This window comes from Aptenodytes forsteri, unplaced genomic scaffold, assembly GCF_000699145.1.
Source record: "Aptenodytes forsteri isolate BGI_AS27 unplaced genomic scaffold, ASM69914v1 Scaffold366, whole genome shotgun sequence".
Taxonomy (NCBI): Eukaryota; Metazoa; Chordata; class Aves; order Sphenisciformes; family Spheniscidae; genus Aptenodytes; species Aptenodytes forsteri.
The window spans coordinates 584263-604788 of NW_008794621.1; the positions used below are offsets into that span (position 1 = coordinate 584263).

The 20526-nt window shown below is 38.8% G+C and overlaps 1 protein-coding gene across 1 annotated transcript in view; it reads right to left on the reverse strand.

Moving 5' to 3' along the window:
- Positions 1-389: 389 nt before the first annotated feature.
- Positions 390-20526, reverse strand: part of TRHDE (thyrotropin releasing hormone degrading enzyme) — a gene marked incomplete at its 5' end in the record, with an annotated part of 227475 nt that continues 207338 nt past the window's right edge. Inside the window, 4 exons of the mRNA XM_009273209.2 lie at positions 390-533; positions 2430-2511; positions 7511-7651; positions 8336-8503. Of these exons, the coding sequence (XP_009271484.2) occupies positions 390-533; positions 2430-2511; positions 7511-7651; positions 8336-8503 (535 nt within the window). The remainder of the gene's footprint in view (positions 534-2429; positions 2512-7510; positions 7652-8335; positions 8504-20526) is intronic.

Below are 20526 nucleotides of genomic sequence, written 5' to 3' on the forward strand. Positions count from 1 at the left end.
CTGGAACTCACATTCAAAATGTGGCTGTTATACCTAAGCATGCTAGAATACAGGCAGGGACGGTACAAGCATGCACAAAATAGTCTTTGAAGGGTTTTTTTGTTTGTTTTTCTTCAACATTTACATGCACCACTTAATATCATGTTTGGCTGTGTACACTGAGGACTGGATTTCACAAGCATTCATGGTCTTCTCTTCTGAAAAGTTTCTTGACAATTTCACAAGAGCCCAGTGTAAAAAAAAAAATCCCACAATTAAAAAAAAAGGAAAAGCAAACCCTTCTCCCTGCAATCTGATCTTGTCTTCATGATTTTAATGTTGAACACTTCTAAAATGTCTCCTCTTCCTCTTGCAGAGCTTCATGTTAAATGGTTGGCTGGAAAGACAGATTAGTGTGTCAAGGATTTTCTTAGCCACTGGAATAGTTCTTCCTTATAAAGCCTTTGCCACCGCACATTGGCTTCCACTGTTTCCACGGCACGAGAGAAAGAGACGGCAGCTCCCTCTTCGTAACTCTTTATAAAGTTCTTTAGCTGGAAATACAAGTTAACAGGTTACATTTGCAGGAACTAAAGAAAGTAAGTATTTCCAGTGCACACAAACAAGTCAGCCATTTAGGACAAACCTCTAAGATCACTCTTGAAGTAAATGTAGTATGGTGTAGAAAGATTTAATAGGAAATGTAATAAGACAGCAGCTTGTCTTATTACATTTGATGTAATAAGTGATGCAAGTGCTTCAAATTGCACTGGAAGATATTGACATGTCAGTGCTGGATCACATTAATATCATTACCTCCTTCTCTCCTGTAGCCCAGCTGCTGCACTGCGCAGACAGCTGGGCTGCTCTAAACTTTTATTTCTACCTGAGAAACCAAACTGGGAGCACTGGAAATGCTTCTAATTCAGGTTTATATGCAAATATCAGCAGAAGGCAGCCCTGATGCCCTTTCATTTTATCAACCTTCATAACAAATATATTTCATTTTGATCTGCAGAACCCTTTTGATGATATAATGCAGGTTGGTTGTTTAGAATAGGGAGGGATGGTTACAGCATGAAGAGAATGGCAAAATAGCAAGTGGGCACTCATTTGACAGTCTTTGAACGCCTGAAACAGATTCTTTCCTTTATGAGAAATCTTTGATCTTTTTTCAGCAGACTGAAAAGGCCTCTGCTCTGTTCTTGCGTATACTCAAATTATAGCACTATCACTTGGATTATTATAGCTGATGGCACTGGTGTGCTTTGAATTACTGTTCTTTTTAAGTGAGAACTGCAAGGCTGATCTGTACAGTAGGTTGCTGGTTATGTTGACTTGTATAAAATTAGGTGGTTGTAGCAACACTTATTCATAACTAGTTAATTTTTGTTTCCTGGTGACACCAAATTCACCTTGTTTATTTAAATCTAACTTCCAACACATCTCTTTGTGCATGGGCTCAAAACTCAAAAGGCTGATACCGCAACTCTCTCATTCCCATCGCACTTAAAAGCATGGGAGGGGCCTGGAAACTATCGAAATCAGCCCTTACCTGATCTCTGTACTTTTTATACCAAAATGTTTACATGGCCAGTTTCTTTTAGGGGAAATATAAACAAGCAGCCTGCCAATGCTATCATGGAGGTGGAAACTAAGAGTACAGAAGGCATCCTTGTGCAGCGCAGATACTCAAATCTCGCCAGCGCTGTCCTCCCACCTGGGTAGCTTTGAGGAAACCAGCTGCAGCTCTGTCCTAAGTTCCTGAGGCCACTAGACTTGAGTGCAGACAAATGGTTGGACACAAAATATCGTAGCGCAATCAGAGTTCAATTAATGGTGATTATGCTGCATAAGAACCATTTGATCCATTTGGGGTAATGTCGAGCAGCTGCTATGCAGAGCATAACACGACCGCACAACTACCTCAGTCAGGGCAGATGTTAAGTTAAAATGAGAAATCTTTGCAATCTAAATAAGAAGTACTTAGCATTTAGAACAAATTATTGTGGTGTCATTTGGCCAGAATATCAGGTTAACAGCTTTTCTCACATGTAAATATGGTAGGCAAAAGAAAAACAGAGGAGGCACTGGCAGCTTCTGCTTTCAACACTGGGTTATTTCAGAGCTGCCCTCTGCAGCATAAACTAACGTGGATAGAAAGATTTCATCTTTAGTTTCTCAACCAATAGTCAAGGGATAAAAAACAAACCTACATATCCAGCCAAGCACAGAGAATTGCCTGCACTACCCACCTCCTGACACCACCTCTAACCACTCGGGTGCCTTTGCAATCTGCTCCTCATCCTCGTGCTGCCCAGCTGCAGCACAGGCCTGCGACTCCAGCTGAGTAACCAGAGTTCCCGGACAACCGACACCTTATTGCTCCTACCCTGCTCCCTGCTTACAACAAATACAGCCTCACGTGCTGGAAGTCATTTAAAAATTACCTCTCTTAGTTCTTCTTCGGTATTGAGGAATTCTGTGACCCCACTGATAAGCTTCGAATTCATAAATAATGCTTCTCCATACCTGCAAGGGCAAAAGGAAGGTGCACAGAGAGTTAGTGCAAGTGCCAGGCCAGCTGAAAATTAGAAAGTAGTCTTCTGTAAGCAAGGGAGAAGACATGGGGAGAGATTCTGGGGATCCAAGGGAATAGCACTGGAATTGGACACTGGTATTCCAGTGCTTCATGCTAAAAACCTGGACTAAGACCTTCTTCTAGGCTGAGCTATTTGTAGTTAACTTTTAGTTGGATGCTACTAAGTAGAATGGGCTTAACTGCAGCCACAGATGAGAGCTCCAGAGGAGGAGAGGACCAAACCACAACGAACGCTTAACAAGACGGCTTTCAATGTAATGACATGAAGCAGCTCAAAATACAGGCGCCAAAGAAGGAGGGGAGCAGCAGCTATGGAGAAGTATTCTGAGGAACCCTCCTAGCTGTACCATTAAAACAGACTTTCTAAAGTGCTGCAGCCTTCTCTGCATTTTGTATTCATCCACCTCAACTACATTACAAATAACCTCTAGATAAGTGAAGTGAATCAAATTCTCTTGTTCCAGTACATGATAATTAAAATAAATAATACTGATAGAGAATAATACTGCTAAAATAATCCCCTGGGCCATGATGCAGCATCTTCAAAGAACCAACCTGGAATGAAAATTTGAAAGTTTGGGCAAGGAATATTTAAAGGCCAGTGTATAACGGGGTAGGATACTCAGCGGCAATCAGCAACGACCTTCTGCAGGTAGTTGCTTTGAAACTGGCCATTCAAATCCTGCTGTTCCACTTGCTTTCCCAAAAGTTTTTTTCAATCCCCCAAATGAAGCATCTACATCACTTACAAGATTACCTAGACTACTCCTGAAGTTTTGTATTTCATGTTGGAACAGTTTGTGGCTTGGGTTTTTTTTCCAAAGTCTCTAGTATGAAGAATGTAATTCCACTGGTAACTGAAAGCAAGTTCTTTTATTCCAGTTAGATGTCATTCAGCATAGCAAAAGGCACTTGACAAATAGTTATCCTTACCTTTATCTGCACATACATCCAAAGCAGTATCTAGCTAATCTGAACATGACTGTTTTTAAGATGGTGAATCCAGCTCCCCTGTCAGACATGTGTAAGTAATACCAACAGACTTCACTGCAATTAAGTTTATTTGGGGGAACAATTCAGTTCATACCCCACTTTTACAAACTGATTTAGAGGAGGAATTCAAAATTCAAAGTGAAATGAACTAGCACAGTCCCAGCTTTCTGTTCTGCTTCTTATTAATCCTAAATTAATTACCCTTAAATGCTTAGGTACTCTAAGCCACAGTCCTTTCAAAAGGGAGAAAGAAAGAGAAATGGAGAGGGATAGCCCCAGGGAGAGGGATAGAAAGAGGGAAAGGGAAGAGAACTGGGTTTTCTTTGAGAAGATTCTGTTTTAGGGAAGGTGTACACTGTGTTGCTTGCTACCTTGAGCTTGTATAAGGGGAAACACAGTTATAGGTATCAAAAATCCTACTCCCTGACCACTAATAACTGAATTATTCATGGATATTTCAGCAAGTACATCTTTTTCCAAAACTTCAGTCACACTGACATATACAGACATCCAGAGGCAAACGCCTCCTATGGGAAGTATGGATTTCATGGTCCTTTAAGCACGTTTAGGCTTTCTAACAAAGCCCTTTATTATTACAGTCTCAGCTTAGCCTCATAATTGACTGCTTGGAAAATTGGAAGCTCCTCTTGATGGGGTCTTTTGACAAGGTCACCAATCCACTTTACAGAAGCGACCTCATAAAAACCACTGCAGGGATTTTATTTTTCTTGCAGTCTGTACTGTAGCCACAGTGCAAACAAGAAGTAGCAGAATTCCTTCCACTGAAAATGATACCTTCATGAATACCTGTGCTGATTACTGCCCACTACGCATACTTGGTAAAAAGTCAGCCACTAACAGCAATTTCTGAACGGGCTCTGCTGGCAAAAATTCTAGAAAAGCCACCTCCCAAAATAGTATTTTGCAGCTGTGAAACAAGAGAATAAATAGAAAAAGTCTTGCAAGTATCGGTCTTCCCACCCTTCACAGGAAAGACAACAGCACTGCAGAACCAGGACCTTACACGCCTGAGCTCCCTGGAAACATCCTGGAGTCACGGGCTCTCCACCCGCTCCTTTACTTCGGGGGGTGTGAACCTCCAATACCTCACATTTGTACAGGCTTTGCACTTGTGTGAACTCAACTTGAGAGGCAGCATAGTCCACTTACTTTGGACAGATGTAAATGGCTTCCCAAATACTGTCAAATTCCCAAATGCTGACAAATGATTCAGCACTTGAGAATGAAGGAATTCTTATAAGCAGCTGTTGGATTAAATTTTCACACACAGACACACACGTGAAGACACGATGAAAATTATTTAGGAGCCAAGGTAGTGCATGCTCAGGTAACAGGAATTCAAGCATAATATTTTTGATTCTCCCTTTCAGAAGTTCAGCAGTCTTAGACCCACGGATTTCTTACGAAAGACTTGTTAGGCACCTCAATTTCTAAGTCACCTTTGTAAATGGGATATAAATTATTTTGAAGACTTTATACATTAGCAGTATCTTCTGGACAATGTGAATACAAGCATACTGTAAAAATATAAAGGGATAACAATATTTTGTTGTCATTCCAACTCTTTGACATGCCGTGTTTTAAAGTTAGAGGAAATAGCATTATAGTATAATTTAATCACCCTCAGTTCTTTCATGTTACTATCTCAAACGTCAACACCTTTTATAATAAATTCAATGGGAAATACCATTGAGATATCACCTTAATTAAATTACGGTTCGTACAAAGTATTTTAATTTTAAATAAAATTAAATAATAAATTATAGTTGTAGAAAAAAGATGCCTTGGGACAGAGTATACTGGAACTATAATTCTGCAATAAAGCTTGTATTTTAAAAATGTACTAGTGTGGCAAGCTTAAATCAGAAGCCTAATTTTGCATTCTATCCTGTCACTGCTTCACTGAACATTTTAAGGGCCAAGGTGTTAGACTGATTCCACCCTCTCAAAGTCTCTCTTAAAAGGTTTTAATCTACAATTACAAAACAAAGTTATTTTCAATATACATCACGTATGTACAGCTTGCATGAACTATTTCATTCCACTGTTTTGAATCTTTTGGCAATTGATAGAAACTCAACTGGATATCCCTTTCAGAAAAATGCAACTGCTACAATCCTTTTGGTGGCTCTGACTTGTGTTTGGAGATCAAACTGAATGCAGATAACATAAAGTCAGTGTTGGGCAGAGACAGACTCTCTTTTATTTACTCGTTAAAAAAAAGGACAATAACAGGTTTTTGATGAGGCCTTGTTAATTGTTAGGAACTCAGATAACACAGTGATGCATTCCAAGCAAGTGAGATAAATAAAATTCAAATTTTAGGTGAAGTTAAGCTATTTAAAATTAAAACACAAAAAAAATTTGGCACGCGGCATAGTTTTCTAAATCTTGTCCATTTGTCTACACTGCTTAACCTTGTCCACATCTAAAATCACAGGTGTCAGCTAGGTTGTCAGATGAACGTACTTGCTAAGGTAGGACACAACTTCTGCATATGTGTTTGTAGCAATACAGATTTTGACAGATTTATGCCTAAACTCTGTATAAATCCCTGGAATAACCTGAAAAATTATTTGCTAACCAGAGCATAACTAACTGCACTGGGTTGCATAATAGCAATGGGTCTGCCATCCACTTTCTGTGTAAAAGTCCAGTTCCTGGAATAATCATACCAGAAGCAGAGGATTCTTAATTTTTAAACTCTTCAGCACTCTTAAAGCTTTTTGGAAATTACTTTCAAAAAGTATGTTCCTGCAATATAAACTTCCAAAACCAATTCCAGCTCAAACCTATTTTCCCAGCTGAACTTCTTCTAAAATCCCACTATAGTATAAAGTATTATCCAAAACAGCATGAACAACTTTTTGAATCTTTAGGAAAGTCTCTGAGTTTCCTTGGCTCTTCTTTCGATGCTGTGAAACCTATAGTAGCTTTGTACCTGTATTCATCAGGCACTAGGATTTAGTTGCTTAAATACAGCATCTTAAATATACCATTTCAAATATTCTGTGGTACACTAGATGGCTCCTCACAAGTCCAGAATGGAACAGATCTCCAGTACTTTTTCTGCCAACACCATGGGAATGGCCTGGCATGGGGTGTCTGAAGTTCTTGGACACCCGCCTTTAAGAACTTGAACCTCATCTGAGTTACGGTCCCTTCTAATCTGTCAGTATCAGATGAGCTGCTGTGAAATCTTTCAGACCCTCAGGCTGTCCCTAAAGAACTAAAGAAATTTCTCATTCATTGAATTAATATAAAAATCTTCATCAAAAAGGATTTTAAAATGTTGACTGGGCTTCCGAGTAGGAGCATGTAGCATTTGTTCAAAGAGAAAGAGAAGTAGGTATAAGAAACAACCCCGTCTCCTTCCCGTTCATGTATTTTTAATTCAAAATGTTGCTCTACTATGACTTGAAACTGACCTGAAACACAGAGTGGAAGGAAGGAGGATGACGCTATATTAGCATCCTTTTGAAAATGGAAATGCTTCAAAAATGGTTTGGTGTTTTTTTCCACCGTTGAAATAATGTTCTTGAAAACTTTTTTTTTCTATCAGACTTAAAATCAGCAAAACTCCTTTGGGAAATGCTGATTTTTTATCTATGTAAAAGTAGAACTGCAGCACTTGACATATAGATAGAATTCATTATCATAAGTGCAGACACAATACAGTAATAGATATATATACAGATGATTGCTGAGACAAATGCTTCTATGCATGTGTGTGATAATCCATGAATAAACACGTTTATGACTTATATGTATGTATTTCATATTTAGAGACATCTCTATGGATTAGAAGAGAATGGACTAGATTCAAGAACTTACGTGAATACATACATATACAATACTTACATGAATTACATCAAAATAAGAAAAAGAAAATAAATTTAGACTTTTTATCTTTACCTAGCATTTAATATTTTCCATTTTTCTCTGAAAAACTTCCAAGCAAGATCCCTTCCATGTGGATTTCGAGCTACGTGGATTATCACATCAATTGCATCCTGATCCAGGACAACTTCTGAGTTGAGAGACAAATTCAAAAGCCTAGTGGGAGAAACAAGGAAAAACAATCCTATTTAGTTTCACCAACACATGGTCTAACAACAGCACATCAGAAAACTCTCAGAAAAAAAAAATCACCTGTCAAATGGTTTGTTTAAATCTCCAAGTGAGTTCAGTGGTTTATTTTTGTGATTCCGAAGACCAGACACATTTATGATTCAGAAAAATCTCGATGTAAAAGGATTTTGGTAAAAACTGAGTGGAACTTTACATGTGCACAAATGGTTTGTTTAAATCTCCAAGTGAGTTCAGTGGTTTATTTTTGTGATTCCGAAGACCAGACACATTTATGATTCAGAAAAATCTCGATGTAAAAGGATTTTGGTAAAAACTGAGTGGAACTTTACATGTGCATTTTCATGCACATCAGTAAGATCAGACTGGTCAATACATTTAAATAAAGGATATGCCAACAAAAAAATAACAGCAATTATTATAGGATTTCAAACACTTCCAATGAACATAGGAAAATTTGGAAGTGAAAAGACATAATATATGTCAATTCTCATACGCATTAATGCAAAAACATAAGACAGTTTAAAGAGACAGTAAGCCTGCGCTTGAAAAGCATAGTTCTTCCATTTAGACCAAAGCTCAAGTGATGATCCATAAATGCTGAAGTGATTATTGGTAATAGTCCGATACAGATATGTAATATTTTTGTACCTGTTAAGCAAGTTTCTGTCATCACTGCAAGTTAAGGCTTCTAATAGTATTTTCTTCTCAGACACTGCTGTGGTAGAATGAAATTTCATCCAAATGAACTCCCATACATCTTCATCCATCAGTGAAACTCCTGTACAGTAGACAATGTCTCTCACATTGAGTGGGATTCTACAAACGAAATCAGTAATAGCACTGTGGTAAATAAGCAGCCTCCCGATATTGGAAACAAAGGAGGAACATCACTACATTTATGAGACTCCAAAATTAAAGTGCAACAGTAATCTTTTTCTGGAAAATTACATTTGCATCTCTTTACTGCCACAAAAATCTTCCAGGCCATCCTAACGGATTTTCTAATGGGTAACACATGCATGCCATTCTTCTCATAACGCTGTCACTTTGTCAGGAGACTATAAATTATGATCACCCAGTTCATCAACACATAATGTGCCACATAAGCTGCAGGACAGGTAACATAAGCTCTCCAAATTAGCACGGGATCTTATCACTCTGTTGCCAGGCTCTAAGCCAAATCTCTTCTTGTCCTTAGTACTGAGGTTTTGGAACAGGAGCTGATCAGCCAGAAACTCCTCCTTGCTTGTGCTGTAAAGTGCTCCATCTTCATATAGTAACATATAAGTAAGGAAGGATGTGCTGAGACAATGCTACTTAAAAATGGTGTTTTCAGGAGTGAAGAAAAGAGAAAGAGCTGTTCATTTTTTCAGCATATTAATACCAGTTCAAAACCAGCTATGTCATAGGATGGTTGTGAACTGTGATTACTGCTCAAGTAATATAAACTCAGACTACAGTTCTGAAAGCTTCTTGAAGCCAAATTCAGACCTAGTATAGGACATGCATATCTACCATTTTCTTCTAAAAAGATCTCAGCTGGGCTTTCAATTTCCTACCCTGCCTATGTTTCCTATACAAGCATAGAAGCTGAAACATTTGTGAGCTAAAGGCTATTCCTGCAGATAAAGCTAGACATTTCTCAGAGGAATATGCTTCTGATTTGCGGGAAAGAACGCCCTCTTTTTGTTGGTAAAAATTATACCAAAACACAGTTCCCTAGTTACTAATAGCTGGGCTGAAACACCTCTGGAACTTCATATGCAAGACCTCTTTAGAGAATCTAGAAGTACATACAGCTGCTGCCAGTGTCTGGTCAGTAATACAGGGAGACAAAGAATGAAATTACCTCTGTAAAATTTAATATCGAATCTAACACAACACTGAAAGAAAAGTTTAGATCAATACTTTAATTATAAGACTTTCACCAAAGTCTTATACCATAGACTAGGCTATCACAGTCAAGAACGAAGAGGTTCTTTTACTCCCATCTATTCATTCTCCAGAAAAAAAACTTTCTTCCACTGAAATTTTCTATTGTTGGGCTCTGTGATGAGTGTTTTTGTTACAAAACTTCAGCTTATCTCTTTGGCCATGTCTGAGTCCCTGGAAAATGAAACCAGCGACGCTTTTCAGCATTTCAAAGTTTTGGTTCTTCTTCAGTACTTCAGAAGGAAGTAGGCAAGGTAGGAAACCATATATTGATGACTGTGAAGGGTTACAAACTGTTGTTGCCTCTTATAGGGTTAGCTGGTCCCAACAACTATGATGGTTTCTTAAGAAAAAGAATAAAAGGAATATGTACCTAAATTAAGGCAAAACTGGGAAAAAAAGTGCACTCCTTGAACTTTGGGGAATTAATGCCTACTGCTTTTTTGTTACACTTTTCTGAGTAGTAAAAAAGTCCTGAGGTTGAGGCTTTATTCATGTTCTCTGGTGAGTGTAGTCATCAGCTCAGAGGGCGTATCTGCAGGTTTAGATGCAGATAGTCACATGAATTTTGCTTCTGCTGAGCTGACATGGCTCAGGATAGTGCTGCTTCTTGGAGATTTTTTAGCAGAGTCCCATGTTAACAGAGCCACAAAGGGCTGCCTTGACTAGTGCTGAAGTACTTTGCATTTGATGCAGACAAACCCAGACATTTATTCAGGAGTAAACTCTCCAAAGCAAAACTGAAAGAGTAGGCAAGAGAAATGTAATCCATTTTAAAGTTGCTAGGAATATGAAACTTTTACCTATGCGCAGCACACATCGGCAACATTGCCTTCTAAAGCAATGTCTCATCTCTGCCATGAACTGCTACCACCTAGCCAGTGTAGATTGGTACTACAGTGCAGATCCTGGCATGGTTCGAGATCTTACTGTTTCTTCTCCTCCCACCACCAAATCGCTGTGTGAGAACATGCCCGTCCCGAGCCGTGCCAGGCAATCAGCATTGCTATGGTTATGACCACATAGCTCAAGCAATTCCTACATGACACCGACACAGATGGGACCTCCAAAAAATGCAGGTTCCACAGTTCCTCCCCCTTGATGCTTACTATTACCTTCTTAGATTTTTTCCCTCAATGTTCAGATGACCTAAAAAGCTTGGCACTAAAAAAAGTTAGTAACTCTCCTCAGATTTACCCAGGATCAGTAGGTTTTGGCTTATGTATGGTCTATGCAACTGCTTTTGTGTTGCCTATAGAACTGCTACGCCAAGGCCAAGGAAACCAGAAAATCCTTAAAGCTGACCAGATCCATTAAAAGAAATAGTGTTTAAACATAAATGGGCAGTAAAGAAAAAAAGTTATCACTTTCACCAGCCTTTCCATACTACTGAGTTTTGATTCTCAAAAACTGAGTTAACATTAGTAAAATGCAAGTTTGGTTGACATTTACAGAATTATCCATGTGTGCTAGGAGCTGAATTTCCATTTCGCTGTAATGGAATTTGTACTTCTTACTTGAAAGTCTATCATTAAGCCCTTGTTGCGATATTTCAAACATTAATGAATACCAACAGTTTATTTCCCCCCCATTTAACCTTTCTTTCAAAAAGTGCATGCAAAGGAAACTCCATATAATTGAGTCTATTACAGAAAATTAAAACTACATATTTAAACACAAGAAAATTAATGGAGCAGATATTTAGGTGCTGCCTTTGTGTTGGCTTATATTAACTCAGAATGAGGCCTAAAGTTTTCTAAATAACTGCAACTCTCTCAAAACTTCAGGTCAGCAATTACAGTAACATAAATATGCAGCCATATACACATACACTGCATAGAACATGAAAGGGATATCATTGTGTCTTGATTTTCTGATACACTAGGTTATTTGTCCTTAAAGCACAACTTCCTTACCAGCTTATGTCTTTTTTTGCTTTCAGTTTGGGATTTAATACACTGACAGCAGCCATAAGAAACATATGCTAAACTAAAAGGACTAAGGGATGCTATCCTGACCGTGGGACCAAACAACCCGTTGCCCCAAATCTGTTTTATCATACGATATCTGAATATGAAGAACAACTGAACCCAGTCAAGCCCTATTTCAATGAAGGAAGGGCTTTATATCTTGACACCCAAACGCTAAATCATTTTTTTAGAAGCACGTGTAGTTCTTTCTGAGCTTTGCCGGCAGAAATATTATCTTTGGCTTACTGCAAGAGATGCGACTCAGCCAACAGATACTCTAAGGAACTATAAGGCACCTGGAAAAGGTAATTCTTTTTTGGTTGATTGCCCCATTATTTCAGGTAGGAACTGTGTGCTGGAAGGACTGTCACTCTGTGTTTGGCTAGTGCAGTCAGCAGCAGAGGTACCTAGAAGTGGATGTCTAACCCCAGAAAGGTCAGCATTCCTCACTTGTGAAGTTTAAATTCTTGAAATTTACAGTAAAATGTATCAATTCAATGAGCTTTCCCAGCTACTCCATCTTTTACGTTCTAAGTGCCAACACCAGCAATTTTAGCAGCAGTGCAGTCAGTAACCGCAGGATCATTTGCATGCTCTGGGAAGGAAGGACGACTTAAAACAAGTGATGGCACTGATCCCATGCCCATAGCCTAGATGTCACCATGTTTCTTGCTAAGAAAACTCTATTGCCACCAAATTGGTAATAGCATACTTGCAGCGCTGCAGCAGATCTACTCAATATCATCCAATGAATTGCTCCAGGGAAGGTTTTAGGTCTCTATCTATAAGCTAAGTCATTAGGACAACGTGAAAAAATCAGCCCCTACAAAACAAGACATCAAAACAAATACTGATTTTAAAAGGCTTAGCTTCAGAAACTAAAAAACTTACGGCTATGAAAAGCTACAAATTACTCCTGTGAGAGGCTTGTAATCAGGACTGTAGACAGGGGAGTTCTTGTGGAAATGAAAACTGTTTATGAAAATGCGAATATCCCCGAAGTCATTTCTCTTTAACTATTGCCTCAACAGAGAGCCCTCTAATTGAATTTTCTCCATTTGTGGGAATTTTTGCTTTCTCTCTCCTCCAGTCATTATGGGCCTGTATTTCATCATTATCTAAACATGTGAAATCTCCCCAGTCTACAGATTTTTTGATTTTATAGCTTCATGGAAAATGTTGTTCTAAAATTGCAGTTCCAAGGCACTAGATCAGCATGTGGAATGTTTGCCCCTTGTATTAACAGAATCAAGTGGATAAAATTACCATTGGTTCAGTACCACTTAGGTAATAACACTGCAGAACGTATCCCCTCCTTATATTAAACCTCTTCTGGGCCTTCAAGGCTGCTCTCATTTTTAAAGAGCTAATATGATTGATGGATACTTCAGATGAATAAAGATAAAGATTTAACTTTTGAAAGCATCACTTTAAATGGCTTTTATTTGAATACTGATCCAATTTACTTAACTTTATTTCTCTTGCTTAAGAGATATGATGGTGAGAATGAAATATGTAGCTAGCAGAGCTCATGTTTAAAAATTAAACACTTTGGGAAAAAAGTTAAAAATTAAGCAGTTGAGAAAAAAATTAATTAAAATTGTGCTGTGCCTTTACAGGGATTTTTTTTTTCCAAGAGTGAATAATAAAGCTCTACAATGAGCTAAGAATAATCTCCTAAGTTATAATTAATTGGTACATACTTGCTCCTATTTAAAGTATGTTCTAACAATTGGAGATACACTTATAAAATTGGACCATAATTATTTATCTTCTGGGCAAATTGTGTTCTAATTTTTTAAAATGTAATTGCACACAGTTTAGACAGTTCTTTGATTAAGTGACAAATTTCAATACCATTTAGGGTACTATTTGACAAAGAAAATTAATCAGAAACATTATTTTTGCAACTATTTAACATTTAACTTAAGCCTATTTTTCTTGATGACTATATTTATAGTCTTGTTTAATAGGTTACAAGGCTCAGATAAAAAATAACAATGAAGTATTGGTATTTTGTTGGCAGATCTGTAATACAGATTCTGTTATAAGGAACGGCACCACACAAAGTTTATTTTTTAAGATGGCAGTCCCAAAGCTTATACTCCCACTCTCTATTACAAACTCCAGGAGCCATGCTGCTGGCACCACTGTGCACACAGAGGAGGGGAGCATCCTCTGCCATAGCACGCGCCCAGTCTGAAGAGAAAGGGTAGAATTTCCCCTTGAAAATTGAGGCACAGAGCTGTGACGGGCTTGACATTCAGGTGCCTGTCAGGCATTGAATTCAGGGGATATTAACCGAGGGTGTGGCTACTCGGGGTGCCTGTGGCAAAGCTATGCACAGATGCCAGGTCTCCTCAGCCCCAGTCCTGTGCTTCCGAGCTTCAGGTACCGCATGGGTCTGACTGAGGCAGGCAGAGAATACATCATCCCTCAAGTGACGGTTACTGCTATTGCTCCTTTCCCTTCCTACGGCAGATATCCCATAACTGAACACGCGACTAGCACACTCAAGCTCTTCAACACTGATTTTAACGACTGAGTGGTGAGTTAAGCACTTCTTTGTGAGACTAATCTCTCAGTAGATATGCTTTGTTTTGTCCTTTCTGGACAGTTTTTGCAACAAAAATATGGTCCTTTCTGTTCAACTGTTTTGCAGAGTTGTGGAGAGATCATTCCTGAATGAGAAAATTGGAGACGAATCTATCTAACTTCTAAGGATTGCAAATTAATTACTGCTAATCCATAATTGCTACCTATAGGGTCATTTTATTGTCATCACACACAGAAGTCAGAAGGTAAAAATGCTACCTGAACCAGCTGCCCCATAAAGCCCAGTTTTGCCTTTCAGAAGACGAAATCCTCTCTCTTTCAGACATACTCCCCAGATGGTCTTTCAGAGCACTAACTCCTTGATTAACTTGTGCACTCAACAGTGTTTTCTTCCTCCTTAAACAGTTTTATTGACTTGAGTGCAAGATTCTACTCAAATGTTGTAACAACCTAATAATTAGTTAAATCACTTCAGCAACATTGGCTGACATTAGCTGGCAAAGCTCCAGTAACATTTCAAAATGCACGAATAGCTATGCCTGAATTTTTTCAGTAATTAAAACTTCTAGGGGCTGAGAACACAGAAGAAGGGATCCATTTTATTGTATTACATTTATCAGACATTCATGTGTGAAAAAAATGAAAATAACTCTCATTTTTTCATGTTTGCTGCTAATGATTTCCAAAAATAGCTGGTGGGCATCAAACCCATGAAAAAAGCTAGTGCCTCTTCCAAGCAACTAACAAAAATAATTAACCTGTTGGCCACATTCCCACAAATACTTATGTAGATGGTTAAACTTAAGTACATTTGTAAGTTGTTGCAAGACTGTAGCACTAGTGTGCCCATGTGAAACAAAGCAACAAAATCATGTATCTCAGGTCATTAGAGAGAGAAATAAGGGAGGAGGAAAAGGAAAGAAAAAATGCTTTGTTTGGAAAAACATTTGATTTTCTATCACCTAAGCCAGACTTCACTGAAATAATCTCAATTAATGACTGGTAATTTGTTATTTACCACTCCCTCAGATCTATGGATAGTTTCATTTATAGACATGTTACAGTCTCCTGTACGCTCTTGCAGTGCAATTTGTTTTTCTGGTGGCATTTCCATTGAGTAGTTAAAGGTCCATCCAAGTAAGCACACCGCCAATTTAGGCAGGTGGATGGACATGAATCCATTGTTCCTTGCAGAGGAAATACAAATTCTGCACAAACAAGTATGGAGATTTAGTACTCTCAAATTAGGCTTGTTGGTTATCGCTGTCTTTGTTCAAATTATGTGATGGAAGTCATCTTACTTCATTACTTGCACCTTTCTTAAGACTGATAAAGAATTAACTACTGTTCCTAACAGTCACAGCAATGTGACAAAAGTCTTTGAAATGGCAAACAGAAGTCACTGGAAAAGCCCATATCCACATTATTACACTTAAAAAGATTAAATGAGGTAACTGAGTACTAGGATGCAATCATCCAAGATCCTGATTTCGTTTTTTAGTAACCAAAAGTGGTTCATCTGTAGTGCAAAACGACACACAGATGTGTTCTGACTTGAAACCCACAGATTGAACAGTAAAATTCACAGCATATTCTCTTTTCAGAGATCTCTGGCCCCACCTCACCACCCCAAGACTTCTCAGAACGACCTGGATGATTAGAGACCAGAACAGATTCAAAATATCTGGATTTCCATTCAGGATCATCCGGCAGTCTCTACTTCTCCTCATTCACGAAGACAGACAAATGCAAACTTCATTAACCCATGGGCTGCAGAATGGATTCTGACTTCAGTCTAATTCAGTGCAGCAGCCTGCACTCCACTGCAAACATCATCTATTCATCTGAGCATTGCTTTCCTTAAAAAAGAAAAAAAAAAAGAAAACCCATGCCTTCCTACCTCTCTTGCGTTAGAAAGTGTAGATTGAACGTACACTCAGAATTGAAAAAAAAGAAAAAAAAGTATTAGAAAGAAGCTAAGTATTGAACATTAGTTCTACTTATCAAATAGCATAGTGAGCTTAACTCTGTTGATCAAAGATTAGCAGATTGTTATCAACCATAAGGTCAGCATAACAGGTGCAAGGACAAGAGACACCAAATTTGCAGACAGCAGAATGCAACCCTCACTTTACACAAGTTTGATGTGGTAGAATATTGGATTTTCCCATTTTTTTTCAGTTGATGAAAATATCTGCAAGGCAGTATTCCAAGTAAACAAAACTGGTCACAGTGCTTGTGACAGAAGAATCATAGTAAAAATAGTAAAAATTGTATTAAAACTAAAATCACCCCAAAGTGACGTGAAGCCCAGATCAATCAAATGCATTTACTGTAAGTTTTCTAGGGGTATCATGGCAATTAATTAAGGTACTTTGTTCCCATTTAAAAGACAGCAACCAATAAATAGCAATGGTTACATTTCTAAAGAAAAAAAATAAGAGCAAACTGAAGTGGCTATGACTAGCTAGGGGCCTTCCAACCGGCCCAGTAACATCTTAAAGAAACTTCGCACGTAATTGTGTCTGATGCAATACTATCACCTCCCACTGCTCAGTGCTGCACATTAGCAAAAGAATAGCATCACCACAGCTCCAACAGAACCAGAATACAAGCACTCCTTTTCCTGCTGAAGGCAGAATCAGCTGTCTCAGTTCAAAGCAGCTCTCACATATTCACACGTTCACGCTATCCCGTCTAACTGCCTCGAGCAAGCATACATCCACAGTCCACTTTGCCAGCAGAAATGTATACGTGGCAACCTGTAGCTGATGGATGGTAACAATAGCTGGAAGAAAATCACGCCTGTACCCACAGAGAGGTTTGCAAAAACATGCTTGTGTCTATGGATAAGTTATGCTTTGAGCCATCGTAGTGCGTATTCACGTTACCCATTGTTATGATATCTCCTGTCAGGAGTTTACAGATTGCAGCTCTCCACACATTCCTTCCTGAACCTCAGAAATACACGTTCACTCAGTCTATCCAAGGCAGAAAGTCTGAAAATGCTGATCCTCTGAGAAACGTGTTTTTCTTTCAGAATAGATATTTAGTGAAAGTTAAAGGGGTTAACAAGGCTGATTCTCAAGCTTATACCATTGTATGGTAATTTTGTTAATTTTTTAGGCTGAGCCACAATGCTGTTCTAAGGAGTGTGAATAATGTATTTCTTCACACATGAAAGAGCTTCACAGGAATGAGCTCAGTTAAATGAAGGTAGAAGCAAACATCTTAATTTTCAGCCAACAGTAGCTTCTCTTGTACAGCATTCTGCTGTTGACCGAATCGCAGTAACCTTTCATTCTGAAACTACGAGGGGAATTTCAATGTGCTTATATGTTTCCTACTAGGTTTGTATTCTTCTGAACATCAACATGGAAGTTTCAAGGGTTTCCACTGCTCCAATACAGGAGTAGCATATATCCCAACTTAACAGAGTGAAAATGTTTGCCTTCATATCAACTATCAAGTCAGAAGTCAATGCAGACTTTCAAGCAAAATGTGCTGGAGCCATCAGCCATTTAAAAAGAGCAAAATTACTTAAATTCATTGATTAAAAAGACAGTAAGATATATCTCAAAGTCTAATCTCAGATTTTTCAGCTGAAAGAAATAATCACTTCTTTTTAAACAACTGCAAGGATTTAAATATGACATCAATTCCTAGACCAGTACAACCAGATGTTTCCTTATAGCCTCTTCTGCACGTGATGTTATATGTTTGGTTTGCTCCTTGTAGAGCCAGACTTCTTTTTTAGAGTTATGTTCCTTGTTTTAGCATCATGTTTTGCCCTGCAAAAATGGTGGTGAGCAATACCACCTAAAGCCCTTTGCATACTAAGTAATCCTGGTATTTCAGGTACTCAAGCATCCCTCCCTCAGATGAATGCTCTCATTTTTAGGCTGGAGAGCTGTATTATTTCTCGTTAATGAAGTAAGTCCCAGTGGCTTAGCTTCAACTAGAGGAGGAAAGTGTGTTGCAGTGTCTTAATACTGTCCCAAACACCTCACAGATAGGTTATCAGGGTGGTCTTCTGCATGTGGCAGATGCAGAGCTGAGGTACTAAACTGAAGCTCTACCACCATCTCAGAACTACTGTTTAAAAGGGGGTTGAGAAGCAGCTTCTCTGCCAGCTGTGTTTGAAAAGAAAAGGAGCAGACCTTTTCCTGCTTCAGTGACACTTTTGAAAGGCATCTTTTGCAAGGACCCGTAACCCTATGATCACCATTTACATATTCATTTGATACAGGTCTCTTTCTGCCTGTAGTGCCGGACCGTAAGAGGGCCCATTCTCTCTTCACAGACTCATGTTAAGAGGGTCTTCACTCAGCATAGCGGCTGCCACCAACTTCATTTAGAGGTTCCCAAATCCCCTTGTAGGAAGCATAACTCCAAGCATCTGATCCTGCCCTGTGAACCAGGCATCTAAGAATGAAGCACTGCAACACCCAATTACTTTAGAAATTCAAGCCTTCGAGCCTCTCAGCTGACTTCCACTTTCACGCATGGAGGCTAATGTTGCAGATCCCATGTATAGGATTTTTTTTTACTAATTCTGTAAGAAAATCTGCAGTGCTACAATTGGAAATCTAACGGCTTTTTTCAAATAGTGCTGGAAACACAAAGAGGACTTCTGGCTTTGTGCTGTGAATGACCATTATTTTACTTGGTGAACAGTGGCAAATTATTTGCACAGTAAAGAACATGTAATTACAAAGTACAAACAGTAACTGATTATTATGATTATTTTAATCCCCTACAGTGAAGAGTAGATGGTAATTAATTTCTGGACCTACCAGGCTAAATATAATTACTAGAAACCACAGCAACTGTAGGCATATGCTGGTAAAACAGAGTTAGATGTTACTGTATTTGTTTATTACCCAACACTTTATCCATAATTAAATGCTACAAGTGAAACAGAAAAAAACATTTCAAAAGAACTTCTAAAAGCCACAGATTAAAAACATGGCTAAAAAGTTACAAATTTTAGCATTTGTACAGTATTATTAATTGCACATTCTCTGTTATGCTTATTCAAACTTTAACTGCAGTAACTGCCAGGAAATCAAAAACCTCCTTTACACGATTTGCTGCCTGTGCATTTATGTGGTATTTAATACCACATATTAATTTAATATCACCCTAATTTTGTATTGATTAGAATCTTGGGACACAAGCCTAATTCCCTAGTCTCACTTTGGGGTCTACTGCTTTGAAGAATTTGTGTTCCTTCCAACACGCATTGCTTGTGAATTAGCTCATTGCATGAAACATCTTGTCTTCCAGAATAAGGTTTTTGGGAGGGGATGGGTGGAAAGGTTGCAGATTAGCTTTATTTTTACTCTCATAGTCAAACTCAAATTATACCTGTATATAAAAATATCTCTGAGCTCTCTGGAACTCTATCTTCGTGCTCTGGCTATGCAAACCCACCAAGACCAGGTTTTCTCCAACGCATCAGTCAATGTCTTTGTTCTGTTTCAGAAGAGGGAAGGGCATCTACAGGAACTTTCAAAGTAGTTTTCAGCAGATACAACTTTACTCACTGATAAGGAGTGGAACAGGCAAGGATACATATAGTTTCTGTACCTGTCACCAGCTTTCCTCACCAGGAGCTGTCAGAGAAGTCTGGAGAAAGATGAGCAGCATGAGTTTCCCCTTTTTTGTGAGGAAACAAGCCCTGAGGGATTCCCACAGATTCTGAGGTGGCTGTTTGCAGCAAATTGACAAACAGCTGTTAAGGGCATCAAACTGAGCAAAACACTTGACTGATGAGAACGAATACAAAATGGCACCTGTTGGATGTGCTCTCTGCATGTGTCTTGTACTTACCTGCTTGACTTTTGCACTTGAGCTAGCTATTGTCTCTGAAGTGCTAAAAGAGGCAAAGGCATGACTCAAACACCATGTTAATTAAATTCTCATTGTAGAATCATCATCATTTTCTTGGTGGTAAAGCAGGGAAAACAGACCCTGCTTTATTTTCAGGTTTCAGTCTGAGTTGGTTTAAACAGAGCAAAGGAGATATGGGGTAGCTCTGATGCAGCAGTGTCCTGGTTTCAGCTAAGATAGAGTTAATTTTCTTCCTAGTAGCTGGTATGGTGCTGTGTTTTGGATTTAGGATGAGAATAATGTTGATAACACACCGATGTTTTAGTTGTTGCTGAGCAGTGCTTACACCAGTCAAGGACTTTTCAGCTTCCCATGCTCTACCGACTGAGAAGGCTGGGGGTGCACAAGAAGCTGGGAGGGGGCACAGCCAGGACAGCTGACCCAATCTGCCCAAAGGGACATTCCATACCATGTGACATCATGCTCAGTACATAAACTGGGGGAAAGCTGGCTGGGGGGGCCACTGCTCGGGGACTGGCTGGGCAT